This window comes from Lemur catta, chromosome 7, assembly GCF_020740605.2.
Source record: "Lemur catta isolate mLemCat1 chromosome 7, mLemCat1.pri, whole genome shotgun sequence".
NCBI classification, from domain to species: domain Eukaryota; kingdom Metazoa; phylum Chordata; class Mammalia; order Primates; family Lemuridae; genus Lemur; species Lemur catta.
In genome coordinates, this window is record NC_059134.1 from 95,315,535 (window position 1) to 95,332,056 (window position 16,522).

General features: G+C 36.7%; 2 protein-coding genes across 2 annotated transcripts; both read right to left on the reverse strand.

Moving 5' to 3' along the window:
* Positions 1-515: 515 nt before the first annotated feature.
* LOC123641801 (olfactory receptor 4C15-like) lies at positions 516-1,451 on the reverse strand. The gene has a single exon (XM_045556736.1). It carries the CDS (start codon positions 1,449-1,451, stop codon positions 516-518), a length of 936 nt encoding a protein of 311 aa, XP_045412692.1.
* Positions 1,452-14,666: 13,215 nt separating this feature from the next.
* On the reverse strand, positions 14,667-15,602 carry LOC123641802 (olfactory receptor 4C15-like). Its single transcript, XM_045556737.1, has one exon. It carries the CDS (start codon positions 15,600-15,602, stop codon positions 14,667-14,669), a length of 936 nt encoding a protein of 311 aa, XP_045412693.1.
* Between the last annotated feature and the right edge of the window lie 920 nt (positions 15,603-16,522).

Below are 16,522 nucleotides of genomic sequence, written 5' to 3' on the forward strand. Positions count from 1 at the left end.
CACCATGCCTGACCTGGCCACTGTCACTGCTCAGTGTCCAAAATTCCATCAGCATAGTCCATCATTGACGATTTGCTAGGGAAACCAGCCGACAAACTTGTAGCAGCTTACTGCACTGAAACTCCTGCATCTGGAGGAGACAGCTGCTTGTCATCAGATATTCTAGGTATATATTTGTCCCAGAACATTGGTCTTATTTATTATTCATGGAATAGAATCCATCATCCATTGCTGTGATACCCCAACACTGTCATTTTTAACCAGAGGACACATTTTCTAGTAAACAAAGTGAAGCAAATCACTGACCACCATAGAATTTACTGGCGTAACCACATTTCCCATCAACTAGAAGCCACTGGCTGGATAGAACATTGGAATGTCCTCCTAAAGGCTGAGTCATGGTGCCACCCAGAAGCCTCAAGCCTGAAAACTCGGAATGCGCTCTTCTATATGTTTGACACACAGTATGTGCTCAGTTCTCTTAACCTTGATTTTATAAAAAAAAGTTTAACATTTTATTTTCCATCAGAAACCATCACCAATCTCTTCCATACTTTCCTAATGGCATTTTTCACTTCTTTATTCCTGGAAGTATAAATCCAAGGATTGAGCAAGGGAGCTAGGATGGCATAAATTATTGCCACCATTTTGTCAGAGGATAAAGCAGATGGAGGTCGTGTGTATACAAACATGCACGGGACAAAGAACAAAACCACAACAGTAATGTGAGATCCACAGGTAGATAGAGCTTTTCTCCGCCCTTCGGAACTATGAGTTCTCAGGGAGAACAAGATGACACCATAGGAGACAAGCAACAAGGAGAAGATTATGATGCAGAAAAAACCACTGTTGACGACCACAAAAAGTCCAAAGATGTGAGTGTTGGTGCAGGCAAGCTCCAGTAATGGATACAAGTCACACAAGAAGTGATCAATGACATTGGGACCACAGAAGGGCAACTGGAAGATAAAGAGAATTTGTATCATGGAATGCAAGAAGCCCCCTGTCCAGGCTACCCCAATCAGAATGCCACAGAGCTTGCGGTTCATGATGGAAGAGTAATGCAAAGGCTTGCAGATGGCCACATACCGGTCATAGGCCATGGCTGTGAGGACAATCACCTCTGCCCCACTAAAGAAGTGGTCAGCAAAAAGCTGTATCATGCAGCCTTCAAAGGAGATGGTTTTCCTCTCATAGAGGGAGTCCATGATCATCTTTGGCATGAAGACGGAGGAGAAGCATGCATCTAGGAAGGACAGGAAGGCCAAGAAGAAGTACATGGGGGACCCCAGTAGTGCAGGGCTGCTGAAGATGGTTACTACAATTAACATGTTTATCCCGACTATTGCAATGTAGACAAACAAAAATACAACAAATAATATTTTCCGAACATCTGGATTCTGTGAAAGGCCCAGGAGGACAAACTCAGTAACAAAGCTTTGGTTGTGCATAATTTCCAAGGAAAAGGTGAAATGTCCAACAGTGGTGATCATGTAGGATCTGCAGTCATGATAAACAAAAATTGTTTCAGTTCATTTTGTAGTATTATACTCATCAACAAGTTTGGAGCATCCACATACAAAATTATCTGAGTGCTGGTGTCATCAAGGAGAACACAAAATTAGAAATTGTTGAAGGTAATAGTGAAAAGTCAGGTAGAATTGAGGTGGGGATGAATTACTGAATGCCTTAAAAAGGCCAAATTTCAATATGGAGAAAGGAAAGCATCCACATGTGGTAGAGAGGAGAAATAGTTTTCTTTACAAGTACCAGCTTTGATAATGTACTAGTGGCTTCCTGGAGTGAATTATTGAGAAGCATTCTGAAGGCACCTCCAAGTTATAAGGTTAAGAGGACTGTAATTTATTAGTAATGCCTGCCATTGGCATGGAATGGGAGCAGGGGTGACCAACGTGCCACTCTAATCTGGAGACTGCCTTATGTACAAATATAAGAAGAAATAACATGCATTTTAAAAGCTTCTTGAAAATCATGGCTACTCCTCAAATATTTCTTTGAAAGTCTGAACTGTATTGGGCCTTTAAATGAATTAATTCATTCTTCATAAAAGAGAATGATCTGTGGAAAATGCCTAGGTGTAAACTTAATACATAACAAGTATGCACTGGTGTTGAGTTTATTTTTAATCTGTCATTTTAAAATAAGAACAGAAGTTTATAAAAATAATAATACCTATATCAGAGTGTTGTCATGGTGACTAATGAAATAAGGTGGGGCTCAGTACCTACTGCCTAGAACACAGTCTGTGATAGTCCTCTTTTCCCTGTTTGATTCGTGGGAAATTCATTCTTAAAGAGGTTAAGTTCAAGTAAAAAACAGATGCTTGATCTGGGGTTTGAACACAGAACCTCTGGCTCCAGCACCCACTGGATCAACAGGGAGAGGAGTGGAATTTTCCTTTTTGAAGAAGAATTTCGGAGCGGGGTTGACCTCTCTATGAACACTTACAGATACAAATTGCTAGCCACCACATAGGCAAGGGAGAGAAACCAGTTGTATATAGGACAGAGTCTTGAGGCTTTATTAATTATTTACACAGTGTGGTCAGGTTGCAGCCAGTATAACTACTAAGGATATACATGTTTCAAATTTATTAGATATTATTGTAAAGCAGTATATATTAATAGCTTACCTGCTCATCTCCCAGGATTATGAGGGTCAAATTTGAAAATGTTGCTTACAATAACATGCCCTTATTAATTGTAGTTACTATTGTCTCACTTAAAAGCCATCCACCTTACCCACAGAAAGCTTCGGAATGAGTCATCCAGATAATTATTCACCCTTTGACTTCATTTGCCGCAGGTAGAAACAGCTTCACAGGATGATTGGATCTTCATTTATATGTGTAACTGAAATATATCAGTCAAATAGCACATGTGTATGTCTACATGTGTTAATATTTGTATAAGTATGCATACATATTTTTACTGAAAAATAGGTGAATAAAAGAAAAACAGGAATTATTGTGAGGGTTACAAACAAGCTGATTTTTCTGAATGCCACTTAGAGTTAATGGAAAGAATCAAATGTTAATAAAACTAACAAATATAGAATTGTGTATTTTAATATCTGTTCTTTGTCATACTTTAAAAGAACCGTTTCCAGGATTGTTCTTGCTGCTGTCTGCATGATGAACCCCATATCCAGTTAGAAGTTGTTGCCAAGAAAACAATAGTTCAACCAAACCCTGTAAGGTCATGGGATCAGTCAACATCCACTTATTGCAAAGCAAAAATATCAATACATGACCCAGCAGTGTTAAGATTAGCCTAGGAGCATGGCAGGAATGTCAGTGAAGTGAAATTAGTAAGAACATCAGCTCCAGACTCACATAGACATGGGTTCAAATCTAGGATCTTCTACTGGGGTGGAACATGTTACTCACAATTCTTCAAATTCTCAAAACCTCAGCTGCCACTTCTGTAAATGGGTACAAGAAAAATGTTTATTGATAGGGTTTTTGTGAGAATCACATAAGGCAACACACACAAAAGTACTGATGCAGTAACAAGCATGGAAGGCCATGACAAGTGGGAGAACAAGCTCCCAGAGTCATCGACACAGAGAAGAAGTGATAACATCTTCATTCCTAATTTCTATTTTACCATGACCAACATGGTTGTTACACATTCTTTTATTAATTTACAAGTATAAAATATTTTGTATGATTGGTCTCAGTACAGAAGTGACATTTTTTAAATGTACAACCTTTTAAACACCCTTAGTAATCTGTGAATAATTTCCTGTGGCTCTCAGACCAACGAGAATCTACTCCTGTTCAGACAGCTTCATTGCACAAAGAAAACCTAATTGGGTGGGTGGTGGAAAAGAACAGAAGGCTTTATATTAATCAAATAATTATGTAACTCTTAGTTGCTCCACTTCCTTTATCCAGGGTGTTCTAAGAGCAATACCATTTTAGAATTAAAATATTCTTTAGATATAAACAAACCCACCCCTTCTTCTTTCAGGTAAAGGAATTTCCAAAGTTAGTGTTAAAACTTTGACAAGTATAGTGTCCTCACAATTTGTAATCACAAGAATTATGACTTTAAACCATTTGAAAGATAATTCCCCTAAATGCAACGTGTTGTCTCAGGTTGAATCCTAGAACAGAAAAAGGACAGTAGTGCACAAATTAATGAAATGTGAATAAAATCTGGTGCCTCATTAAGAGTAATATGTCAACGTTAGTTTAATAGTCTTGACAAATGTAGCCATGGTAATGTAAGTTGATAAGAGTAAGGGAAACTGAGTAGTATAAAGTTGCTATACTCTCTTAGTAACTTTTCTGTTAATCTAAAAGTATTCCAAATGAAAAGTTAATTAAAAAGAAAAAATTCAATTTGTGCTAGCAAAACTCGAGCAATCCCAGCTTCCTGGTGTACTAGCCATGTGTCATTGAACAAACCACCATGCCTCAGCCTCCTCTGCTATAAAATAGATAGTCACACTTGTTCAAGCTGCCTGACCCATGAGAGTCAAATAGGTAGCTATTATTCATGTGCTTTGCAAAGTAGAAATCAAATATTGATATCGACATTGTTTTTAAGCAGCATCTACCTACAGACACAAAGCAAGCTAGAAATTTGAATCTGTCTTAGGAATATAACACGTATTTTTAAAATCATGCTAATTTTTAATTATACCCATTCTACAATTGCAATGAAACTGCTTCATTCATGTAATCCTTTTGGAAAACACAGTAGCAAATAATTTCAGAATTATAAACATGTTTGTGTTTTTTATACTAATAACCCCAGCTCTAAACATTTATTCTGAAGCTGAAATGTGATGGAGAAATTTTATAATGAAAGATGGTGCTATGTCATTTATAATAGTGAAAATTGAGAAATATCTAAAATATTCAATGATAGGAAGAAGTTTATGTAAATCAGGCCATCAGAATTTAATAACACATAGTGCTATATATATAAAACACTAATAATAGAACATAGGGGAAGCATTTTTATAATATGAGTGAGAAAAACAGGAAATGTAATTACTCTTCTCATTTGTACAGATATTTTAAATATAATTTTATAATCTAGAAGGAATCTTAAAAATTATAGTGACTATTTGTAATGTATATATTATTATTATTAGAATATTTAAAATTAAACATCAAGTTTAAAAACCACAATACCATATTTTTTATCATCTAAACAGTTCAGACAGAGGAGATGGGGTTCGGGTATAATTCATTTGCATAGATGGAATTAACATGCTAAGATTACACAGAATCTTACATTAAAATTATAAACTCTTGTATACTTTCCATAAATAGCCATACCATGGGGCCAGCCCTCCCTATCTTCTAAGTGCTCACTTTGATGTCAATGTTAAATTCACATTCTCCTCTAGGTAGCAGCTTATTCTGTCCATATTTCTCCTGCTCTTTCCTGACAGCCACACCCTTAATATGCTGGAGCTGCACCTCAGATTGCTCAGGATCCCCTTGCAGCATCTCTTGGAACTGTGACCTTGGGAAGTTGACCACTTCATTCCCACTATCCACATTGTCTACTATTTCCTTCCCATCAGTTTTTGCAATAAAACTAATCATAGTACCATTCGTTCTGAAAATAATAGAATTTCTGTTTCAAGGTTGAAATATACATAACATTCAGAATTATAAGAGGAATTAGTAGCAAGATTGTCATTACAAGTAATTTTTTTTTTTTTTTTTTTTTGACAGAGAGTCTCACTATGTCATCCTGGGTAGAGTGCAGTGGCATCATCGTAGCTCACTGCAACCTCAAACTCCTGGGCTCAAGTGATCCTCTCGTCTCAGCCTCCTGAGTAGCTGCAACTACAGGCGTGGGCCACAACACCAGGCTAATTTTTCTATTTTTAGTAGAGACAGGGTCTCACTCTTGCTCAGGCTGGTCTTGTTCTCCTTAACTTAAGCAATCCTCCTGCCTCGGCCTCCCAGAGGCCTGGGATTACAGCCGTGAACCACTGCACCCAGCCGGTAATGTTTTGTAGTTATATTTCAAGCAACAAATTTTAGATGCATTTATATGTACATATGTGTATATATCAGTCACATTTCCATACATTTTTCCAAATATTGTTATTACAAAGGAAAAGAATAAATTGAAATCCTATTTCTAATTATCCTCCCTGTTAAGTTTCTTAAATCCACCATATTTTTGATCCAGGATTATTATTGAGCAATAAAAGATTTATTCCTTTCCTGTCTAGCAAAGCACATTCCTTTCCCTGGAAACCTGGGATGGTCTCTTAAAATGTCAGAATTTCAGATCCTTTTCTCTCCTCTCTATAGTGCTCTGCTGATTTCCCTAAATCTCTCAACTTTTATACTCTTACCATTTCTGGAATTTGAAAAACAAACAAACAAACAGACAGACAGACAAAAAAAACCCTTTCTCTGTTCCCACTGGTATCTTTTCTGATCCATGTCTGAACCTTCTTTTCTTCTGTTGTCTTAATGATTTAGCTCATTTTAGGGGTGAAACAAAGCCAGGACAATGAGCACTAAAGCAATTTAAAATTTTCTGAACAATTCTGAAGCAGGAACTTAGCGCTATTTGTGACATCAAATGTGCTTAGCAAAATAAAGTGGAAGTAGACTCCATTCTGTGATGTGAGGCAGATTTCTTACCCTTAATGTTCTTCCCTGTGACATTTGTTAGGGTGTCGTGGAAATAGTAAGCACTTTATTCTACATCAATAACCCTGTATATGATACAGCAGACCTCAAATTTACCATATTATGTCAGTGTTCCTTATTTAGCCTTTAAACAGCAGAAAAATCTGCTTTTTATTCTAAAACATCAGGATGGGGAGAGCATCAGACCATAAACGGTAAATGAGAATATTTTAAAAAGAATAAATAAGATGCTTGTAGAGAGCAAGTGCAAAAATATGCACTTGTTGCTTTTCTAAGTTATTTGGATTTAACTTGCACATGAAAGGCTGAAGATAGGTCTAATTTCATTAGACTTGGATTAATTAGGTGCTCCGACCCCCTCTCCCAAAAACAAACACCAATTTGCATTCTAATAGCTGCTGCTTATTGGATACTTATTATGTATCAAGCACAGTTCTATGGACTACACATGCATTATTTTATTTGTTTCCATATATTTTCAGCTGGTAATATTATCTTCATTAATATGAGGAGTCTAAGATACAGAAAGTTATATAATTAGCCCAAGTGTACACAGTTTTAAGTGATAGGCTCATGCATTGCATTAAACTTTATAGCTGGACCACAACACCCACACTTTGAAGCACTGCATCAATGTTTGAAATCTTCTCTGAAAATGCAAATATGGGAATTATAAATCTCACCATTTCTCAGTTCCTTGCATATTCTGATGATGGTAATCTCATATTCCCCAGCAGAAAAATCCATTTGGTGGCTGGCCAAAACAGGAAGGTTGTTTCCAACCATTCCCCGTACATCTAAGAGAGAGAGGAAGAGCATCTCTGGCAGACAGGTAGAGAACGTCTCCTACTGCTTATCAAGTGCTGTATTTAACATAGTTTCAGGAAAAAAAAATAAAGCAGCAATACTTTCCTCCTTGGTTTCCTACTGGAATTTAAAGAAATTTCCCTGAGAGGTCATGAACCTATAAAATTGCTTCCCAACTCCCCCAGGATTTGGGAACTTCCCATCAGTAGGATTTTGCCAAGACACAGTTTTATTATATGTGCTTTGACTTGCTCAAGTCTTTGCAAAACTTTTATGTTCCTGATCAATTAGAGGGTATTTTTTCTTTTTCAACTTCTGGTTTCTATAAAAAGATGTTTTCATTTTCCTACATGTTCAGGAATTGAGTACTGTATGTACTGCGATCGAATCACAGATTTAGGGCAAACTCGTGTGTACTTACTAAGTAAAGGAGCTGAGTTCTGGGATAAGACAGCATTAATCCATAAGGACAACATACGTTGTTTTGGGACTAGGGTGGCAATGAGTGCTTATTAAAGAATAACATTTTATGTGTAAGTATGTAAAGATGCATAGATTAATCAAAATGTTATTTTTTCCCTCAGAACTGATCTTGATGTTCCAAACTTTAAAACTCAAAGTACAATTTCTACAGAGTAAATGATTTTTTTCTTTTCATATTATTTGAAAAGAAGTTAGGGCAGGTCTGCTTACTGTAAGAAAGCATAGCATTGAGACTGGAGGCTGAGGGACAAGTTGAACTTAGCTCATGTCCCTTCAGAGAGGGATGGCACCAAACAATTTGTGCCTTTATACAGTCTTTAAACATTGTATCCTGCCTACTTACATGTTTATTCACACCTCACAGAAAAATGCCAGGCTGATGTCATTTATCAGAAAAGTCATAGCCCAGAAGCACCATGACTGAAACCGTCAGTGGAATTAAGAAAGAAGTGTTATTTTTTCATTGAAATTTTATATGTGTGTTCTGGTACAGAAGAATCACCTGTTATGGACCCCAGCCATAGTCAGGGTGATAATTTATAAATATCACTCAGCAACAGACATGAACAATTCATTCTGAAACTCTGGTTCTCACTCCAAGCCACAGTTAGCATCTTCTACTTCATTCCATGCCTTGCTTTGCTTATTCCTTTATTATTTGTTTTGTTAGAGGAACAGAGTGGAATAAAATAAAAATATGATTATAAAGATGGAGTAAGGTAGATAATATAAGAATCATTATTTTTGCACTGTGATGAAAAATAGGGTAAGTTATTTTTAAAGTTTACATCAAAAAATTGAAAGACATAGACGTGGGAGCCACATCCAAGGAGAAGAAATGGCAGATATGGGAGAGCAATTTTCCTTTCCAGAATTTATCCAATATTCTAGTCTTTCCTACTGATTTAAAATTGTCTTATCAGTTGATATTACAACTGATACTACAAAATTCAAAAATCCAAAGAATCATTAGAGACTACTATGAACCATCATATGGCAATAAATTACAAAACATCACACAAATGGATAAATTCCTAGACACATGCAACCTACCAAGAGTGAACCAGAAAGAAATTCAAAACCTGAATAAACCAATAACAAGTAACAAGATAGAAGCAGTAACAGAAAGTCTCCCAAAAGAAATATCCAGAACCCTATGGCTTCACTGCTGAATTCTACCAAGCGTTCCAAGAAGAACTAATAACAATCCTACTTAAACTATTTCAAAATATTTAGGAGAAGGGAATCCTCTCCTCCTAAACTCATTCTATGAGTCCTGTATAACCTTGTTACCAAAACTAAAGCCATGACATAAAAAGAAAATTATCAGGCCAATATTTCAAACGAACATAGGTGAAAAATCCTCAACAAAATGCTAGCAAACCAAATTCAATAACACATTGAAAAGATTATTCATCATTATCAAGTGGAATTCATCCCAGGTATGCAAGGATGGTTCAATATACAAAAATCAATGTGATACATCTTCTCAACAGAAATAAGGACAAAAATAATATGATCGTTTCAATTGATGTTGAAAAAGCAATCAGTAAAATTCAACATTCTTTCAGGATAAAAACTTTCAAAAACTGAGTGTAGAAGCAACTTACCTGAACATGATAAAAGCCATCAATGACAGACCCACAGCTAGTATCATACTAAATGGGGCAAAACAGTAAGCCTTTCTAAGATCTAAAACAAGACAAGGATGCTCACTTTCACCAGTGTTATTTAACATAGCTCTGGAAGCTCTACCTAGAGCAATTATACCACAGAAAGAAATGAAGGACATCGAAATGGGAAAGGGAGAAGTCAAATTACGTGTGTTTACAGATGATATGATCTTATATCTAGAGAAAAATAACTAGAACATAAAAGGAGCTCCAACAACTCAACAGGAAGCATCAAATAATCTGATTAAAAATGGGAAAGCTCTGAAAATAAATGTCTCAAAAGAAGGCATACAAATGGCCAAAAAGTATATGAAAAATGCTCAGCATCATTAGTCATCAGAGAAATGCAAATCAAAACTGCATTGAGATATGAACTCACCCCAGTAAAATGGCTTTTATCAAAAAGACAGTCAATAACAAATTCTCCTGAGGATGTGGAGAATAGGGAACCCCTATACACTGTTGGTGGGAATGTAAATTAGTGCAACCACTATGAACAACAGTACAGAGTTTCCTCAGAAAGTAAAAATAGATGTACCATTTGACTCACCAATTCCACTGCAGGGTATACATGCAAAGGATGGGAAGTCAGTATGTTGAAAAGATATATGCACTCCCATGTTTTTCATGGTACTATTCACAATAGCCAAGATAGGAAATCAACCTAAGTGCCCATCAGTGGACGAATGGATAAAGAAATTAGGGTACATATACACAGTGGAATATTATGTAGCCACAGAAAAGAATGAAATCCTGCCATTTCCAACACTATGGGTGGAACTGGGGAATATTATGTTAAGTGAAATAAAGTAAGCAGAGATAGACAAATCTCACATGTTATCACTCATTTGTGGGAGCTGAATATTAAAAACCATTGACCTCTTGTAGACAAAGAGTAGAGTGATGGTTACCAGAGGCTAGGAAGGGTATTGGGAAGTGAGGATGAATAAAAAAGAAGCCTCAGACCTGAATGCAGAGGTGGGAGAACTGAAAATGGCTCCCCTGACCATATAAATCACAGAAGGATTTTATAGGAGCTGTCTTGGATCTCTTATGAGATCACTTAATGACTTTTTTCCATTGTCCCCACCAAATACTGATTTTCAGACCTCCTTTCTTTGTCCTGCTCCTATGCTTGGAGTGATTCTCCTTCCCCTTTTCCTCAGTACCTCTTTCTAAAGTCAGTCTCTGCCTAGTTCACTCACTTTGAAGAGTCAATTGAAGTTTCAATTCACTTTGAAGTTTTCCCTGTTTACAGATAAGGTTTTTTTAATTTCAAAATACTAAGGCAGTACAAATGTTTTTGTCAAATAGATACCATGTATAATGCTTAAGTCAGGTCTTTTAGTGTGCCTGTCACCAGGACAGTGGTTATTGTACCCAATAGGTGATTTTTTTAACACTCATTCCCTTGCCACCCTTTTCCTGTCTTGGTTTCCAATGTCCTTTATATCTCTTTGTGCCCTATTTTAGGCACTGAGGTTTAACACTAAAGTTTTTTTTTTTTTTTTTAATCACCTGACATTAAGGTCACAGTAAAGTTTTTGAGAAAGATAAAATCCTTACCCTCATATAAATTATTTTCTAGTGTACAAACAATAAATAAAATAAATAAACTATATGACATGCTAGGTAACGATAAGTATTAAGTAGAAAAATTAAGCAGAAATGTAGGAATAGGAGTCACAAAATGTTAGTCAGCGGGATTTGCTATATGGTAAGGTAGTCAGGAAATGCATTACTGAGAAGATACATTTGAATAACCAACCAAAGGAAGTGAGGGGGTAAGACATGCACATACCTCCAGGAAGAATAACTAAGACACAGAGAATTATTTTTCATACTTTCTTAGGCAGGAGTGTATCTGGGGTCATGTAAAAAGTTGACAGGAACAATGGTTTGTATGTCACCACGCGTTAAAGAATTGTTAGAGTTGAGCACTATTAGAAAGAAGCTGGAAACAATGGATATTGTTTGAAAATTAGTGAGTAGGAGATTGAGATTATAGAAATTTTTAAAATGATGGTCATGACAAGGCCTATGGTAGGACCATGGGAGTGAACAGCTGAGATAGATTAAAGGATGAGATTCCGAGAAGGAAATTGGCCAATTGGTCAATTTAGGAGCCAGTATATTGGAAGGTTCATCTATGTGGATTTTGAAATCTCTAAGAAGTATGGCAGAACCACTTTGAGTGACAGTGAGCCAGGAGCTGGCACCTTTAAGGTACAAGAGGAAATGATCCTGGAAGCAGTGAATGATTTTTATAAGGAAAAGTGGAGTCTGGCATAGTCAGATTTAGATTAGAAAATCAGAATAATCATGAACTGAAGCAAGGGTATGAGCTGGAAGTAGCAGTGAGAAGCAACCGGAATGAAGTCTCATCTGTAGGCCTTCAGCATGAGAACTATGTGAGAAGAAACATGCGTCACTTAAGTGGAAACATGGAGAGGAGAAAGAGGAAAGCAATAAAGGAAAGGAAATGTTCACATAAGAGACTGGAATGGTAGAGGATTCTGCTTATTATTGATCTGAGATCCAGAGGATCAAATGAAAGGGGATTTGGGGTGTGTGTGTGGGGATGAGATTTATGATAAACACAGGAAAGTTATAGTGCTGGATGGACTCAAAACATAAACATTGTCTTAAAAAACTGGCAATCCCTAGTTGGAGAAAAATTCATGCAATATCTTCAAAGTTGGGGAACTCACAAATCTTCAGGACTTCCTATGGAATGTTTTGGACCAGCATAATCCACTATATTGTTATCTGTGAATATAGAAATTTTTTTTACTGCTACTTAGAATAGTACTTGCAATAATAAGCTGTCAATAAATGCCAAATTGAATTTATTTTGAGTGAAAAATATTTCTGTGGGTATTCCTGATGTCAGGTGCCTGTGACAGGGCTGATAATTGTCAACTAAAACCCATTCTCCCTCCTGTGCAGTAAGAAATGGGTACCTGTCATGACCAACCAAGTATAGCCTACATTACTTATCCCCCTGTGCATTCAGGTGTAGCTCTGTCACTAAATTTTTATCTATTGAACATAAACAGAAGGGATATGTGCAACATACAGGGTAAAATCTAAAATGTTGCCTTCTGTGTTCCCCAAGTTTATTTGCCCTGTAAACTGAAAATAAAATCTTACGATCATGGACCACACCTAACTTATTAGAATGAATTTTATCATGCCTAGGTCAAATCAACAAAGAAAATAAAATGGAAAGCTAAAGCAATAACTGTTGTTGGGAAAATTTTGCAAAATTCTGTTCATGAATCTAGTTTGAATGAAAAACGTTCAGTTTCATGTCTTTCAGTATTTGTGTTTTTATATGCTAAATTTCATGTTTTCTTTTTGCCTTGTATATTATTAGCAGAGACCACATTGGGAAGTTGGGAGGTCAAATAATTAAAATCTGTTTGAATTTTAGTGTTTCATGGATCAGGCACGAATCTGTGTTGTTCACAAAAATCTGGCCAGAATAATGATTTATTTTGTGGTATATCAAGTAAGTCTTCAATTCACAGATTTATAAATTAATTGAGCCAGTGATACCAGATCATCAATCTCTAGCTAGTTCTTAGGGGTAAAGGAACTACTTAACAATAAGAACCTCTACATGAAGGGAAACAGACATTAAGAAGCTGCCCTTTCTACGATGACAGATGATTGACAAGCCGGGGAAGGAAGCAGGAAAAGCTCCCCAGCATGCCCAAGCCCTTGTTGCACACTTGGTCTGCTGCAGTGCACACATTTATTCAGACAATGTTTTAGATCCTTATCTTAATCCCTCATGGACTTCCCCATGTACAATCACTGAAATCCTACCTGTACTCTGCCATATCTATTCTGGGAAAGAAAAGTAATATTATACACTCTTCTACTTTGGGATTGTTATGGAATATTAAGGGAAAGAGAAAAATATCACATAGTGATTTTGTCTATAATGCTCAATTAATAGGCATGTTGTTAGTGTTGAGGTGATAGGAAAAATTTAAGTTTTACTGCAAGTAATTTTATTACAGAAGACACTTGGAAACCTGAGACTAACAAACCTTAACTTTGGAATGACTTATGAGATCTGTCTACATTTGAATGATTTTATTGATAATTATTCAAATGGAATTATTTTCAATGGGTAGACAAAGGCAAGAAAATTTCAATCACAAAATAAAATGAAAAGTAATCCTCTTTTGAAATCTGCCTTTTGGTCTCTGATGCCTCTGGTTCTATTCCTCTGTAGGGGGGAAGTCAGGTCACTACGTCTACAGTTTTGGTACTGGTTTGCTGGTAACCTGGTCTCTCAAATGTTCCCTTAGATCATGCTTGCATAAGAGGTAAACCACTGCTAACTCCCTTGTGGAATCGGTTCCCTCTTCCTCTCCTGTAGCTGGTTGGTAGAGGGTGGTTATCGGACCCAAGAGGAACTCATCTGTAAGCATGGCTGGATCAATCATGTTGTTTCTCAAGAAATTGACCAAGTGACTCAAATTCTATAGCAGTTGGTAGGAAACCCACATTAAATGACGGAGTCATGTGAAACACAAACACCTATGGCTGAGGTTCTGTGAATACTCTGGTCTGTACTTTTCCTCAGTCTTGGCTGTTTTTTTCCTCAGATACATGAATATCAGTGTCCCAAACATAACCTTCTTTCCAACTGGCATAGTTCGGGTAAATTTCTGTCCCTAATTTCTGAGACATTGTTGTATTCCTTCCAAAAAAGTTTTTCAATGGATGAAGTGAATGACATTCAGTCTGATGAAGTAATTTATCTTGTCATTCTTTTTTTATTATTAGATTCTAAGTAAATATAAAATTCAACACATTTTAATTTACATATGTGATACAGGGCTGGCAACTCAGAGTTGATGAGAATCAGAGGGTGAAAACATCATTTTATGACGCCCATTAACACTTTGTAATAACATTATGTTACCTCTTTCTGTACAGGTATATCCCTTAAATTTTTTGTCGAAGAATATTTTTTGATGTTTTTATTCTTAACCTTGACTTTATAAAAAAAGTTTAATATTTTATTTTCCATCAGAAACCACCACCAATCTCTTCCATACTTTCCTCATGGCATTTTTTACTTCCTTATTCCTGAAAGTATAAATCAGAGGATTGAACAAGGGAGTTAGGATGGTGTAAACTACTGCCACCTTTTTGTCAGAGGAGAAAGTAGATGGAGGTCGTGTGTATACAGACATGCACGGGACAAAGAACAAAACCACAACAGTAATGTGAGATCCACAGGTAGAGAGAGCTTTTCTCCGCCCTTCGGAACTATGAGTTCTCAGGGAGAACAAGATGATACCATAGGAAAAAAGCAACAAGGAGAAGATTATGATGCAGAAAAAGCCACTGTTGGCCACTGCAAAAAAGCCAAAAATGTGAGTGTCAGTGCAGGCAAGCTCCAGTAATGGATGCAAGTCACACAAGAAGTGATCAATAACATTGGGGCCACAAAAGGGCAATTGGAATATAAAGAGTATTTGTATCATGGAATGCAAGAAGCCTGCTGTCCAGGCTACCCTCATCAGAATGCCACAGAACCTGCGGTTCATAATGGAAGAGTAATGCAAAGGCTTGCAAATGGCCACATACCGATCATAGGCCATGGCTGTGAGGACAATCACCTCTGTCCCACTAAAGAAGTGTTCAGCAAAAATCTGTATCATGCAGCTTTCAAAGGAGATGGTTTTCCTCTCATAGAGGAAGTCCACAATCATCTTTGGGGTGAAGACAGAGGAGTAGCATTCATCTAGGAAGGAGAGGAAAGCCAAGAAAATGTACATGGGGGAGCCCATTAGAGCAGGGCTGCTGAGGATGGTTACTACAATTAGTGTATTGCCCCCGATAGTGGCAATATATACAAATAAAAATACAACAAATAAGATTTTCTGAACGTTTGGATTCTGTGAAAGCCCCAGGAGGATGAACTCAGTTACAAAGCTTTGGTTTTGCATGATTTCCAAGGAAAAGGTGACACCTCCAACAGTGATCAGCATGTAGCATCTGCAGTTAGGACAAAGAAAAATTTGCTTCAGTTCAATTTATAGTATTATAGTCATTAATAAGTGTCTGCATCAATATACAAAATTATCTTAAGTGTTTCTGTTTTCACTGAGAACACAAAATTAGAAATTGTTGAAGGTACTAGTGAAAGGTCAGACAGAATTGAGGTGGAGATAAATTATTGAATGCCTTAAAAGAGGCCAAGTTTCAATATGGGGGAAGGAAAGCATCTATATGTGGTAGAGAAGAGAAATAGTTTTCATCTCAAGTGCCAGCTTTGATCATTTACTAGTGGCTTCCTGGAGTGAATTATTGAGAAGAATTCTGAAGCCACCTACAAGTTATTAGGGAAGGAGGACTGTAATTTATTAGTGGTGCCTGCCATTGGCATGGAATGGGAGCATAGGTGGCCAGCATGACATGCTAACCTAGAGACTGCCTCACCTAAAATAGAAGAAGAAATAACGTGCAGTTTAAAAGCCTCTTGAAAATCATGGCTGTTCCTCAGATATGTCTTTGAATGTCTGAACTGTATTGGGCCTTTAAAGGAATTTAGTCTTTCTTTATAAAAGAGAATGATCTGTGGAAAATTCCTAGCTGTAAACTTAATACATAAATGTATTCACTAAATATTGAGTTTATTTTTAATCTGTCATTTTAAAATGAGAAGTTTATAAAAATAATAATGCCAATACCAGAGTGTTGTCATGGTTACAATGTGAAGTAAGGTGGTTCTCAGGACCCACTGCCTAGAACACAGTCTCTGATCGGTTCTATTGTCCCTGTAGATTGGTGGGAAACTCATGCTTAAATAGGCTAAGTTCAAGCAAAAAACAGATGCTTGATCTGGGGTTTGAACACAGAACCTCTG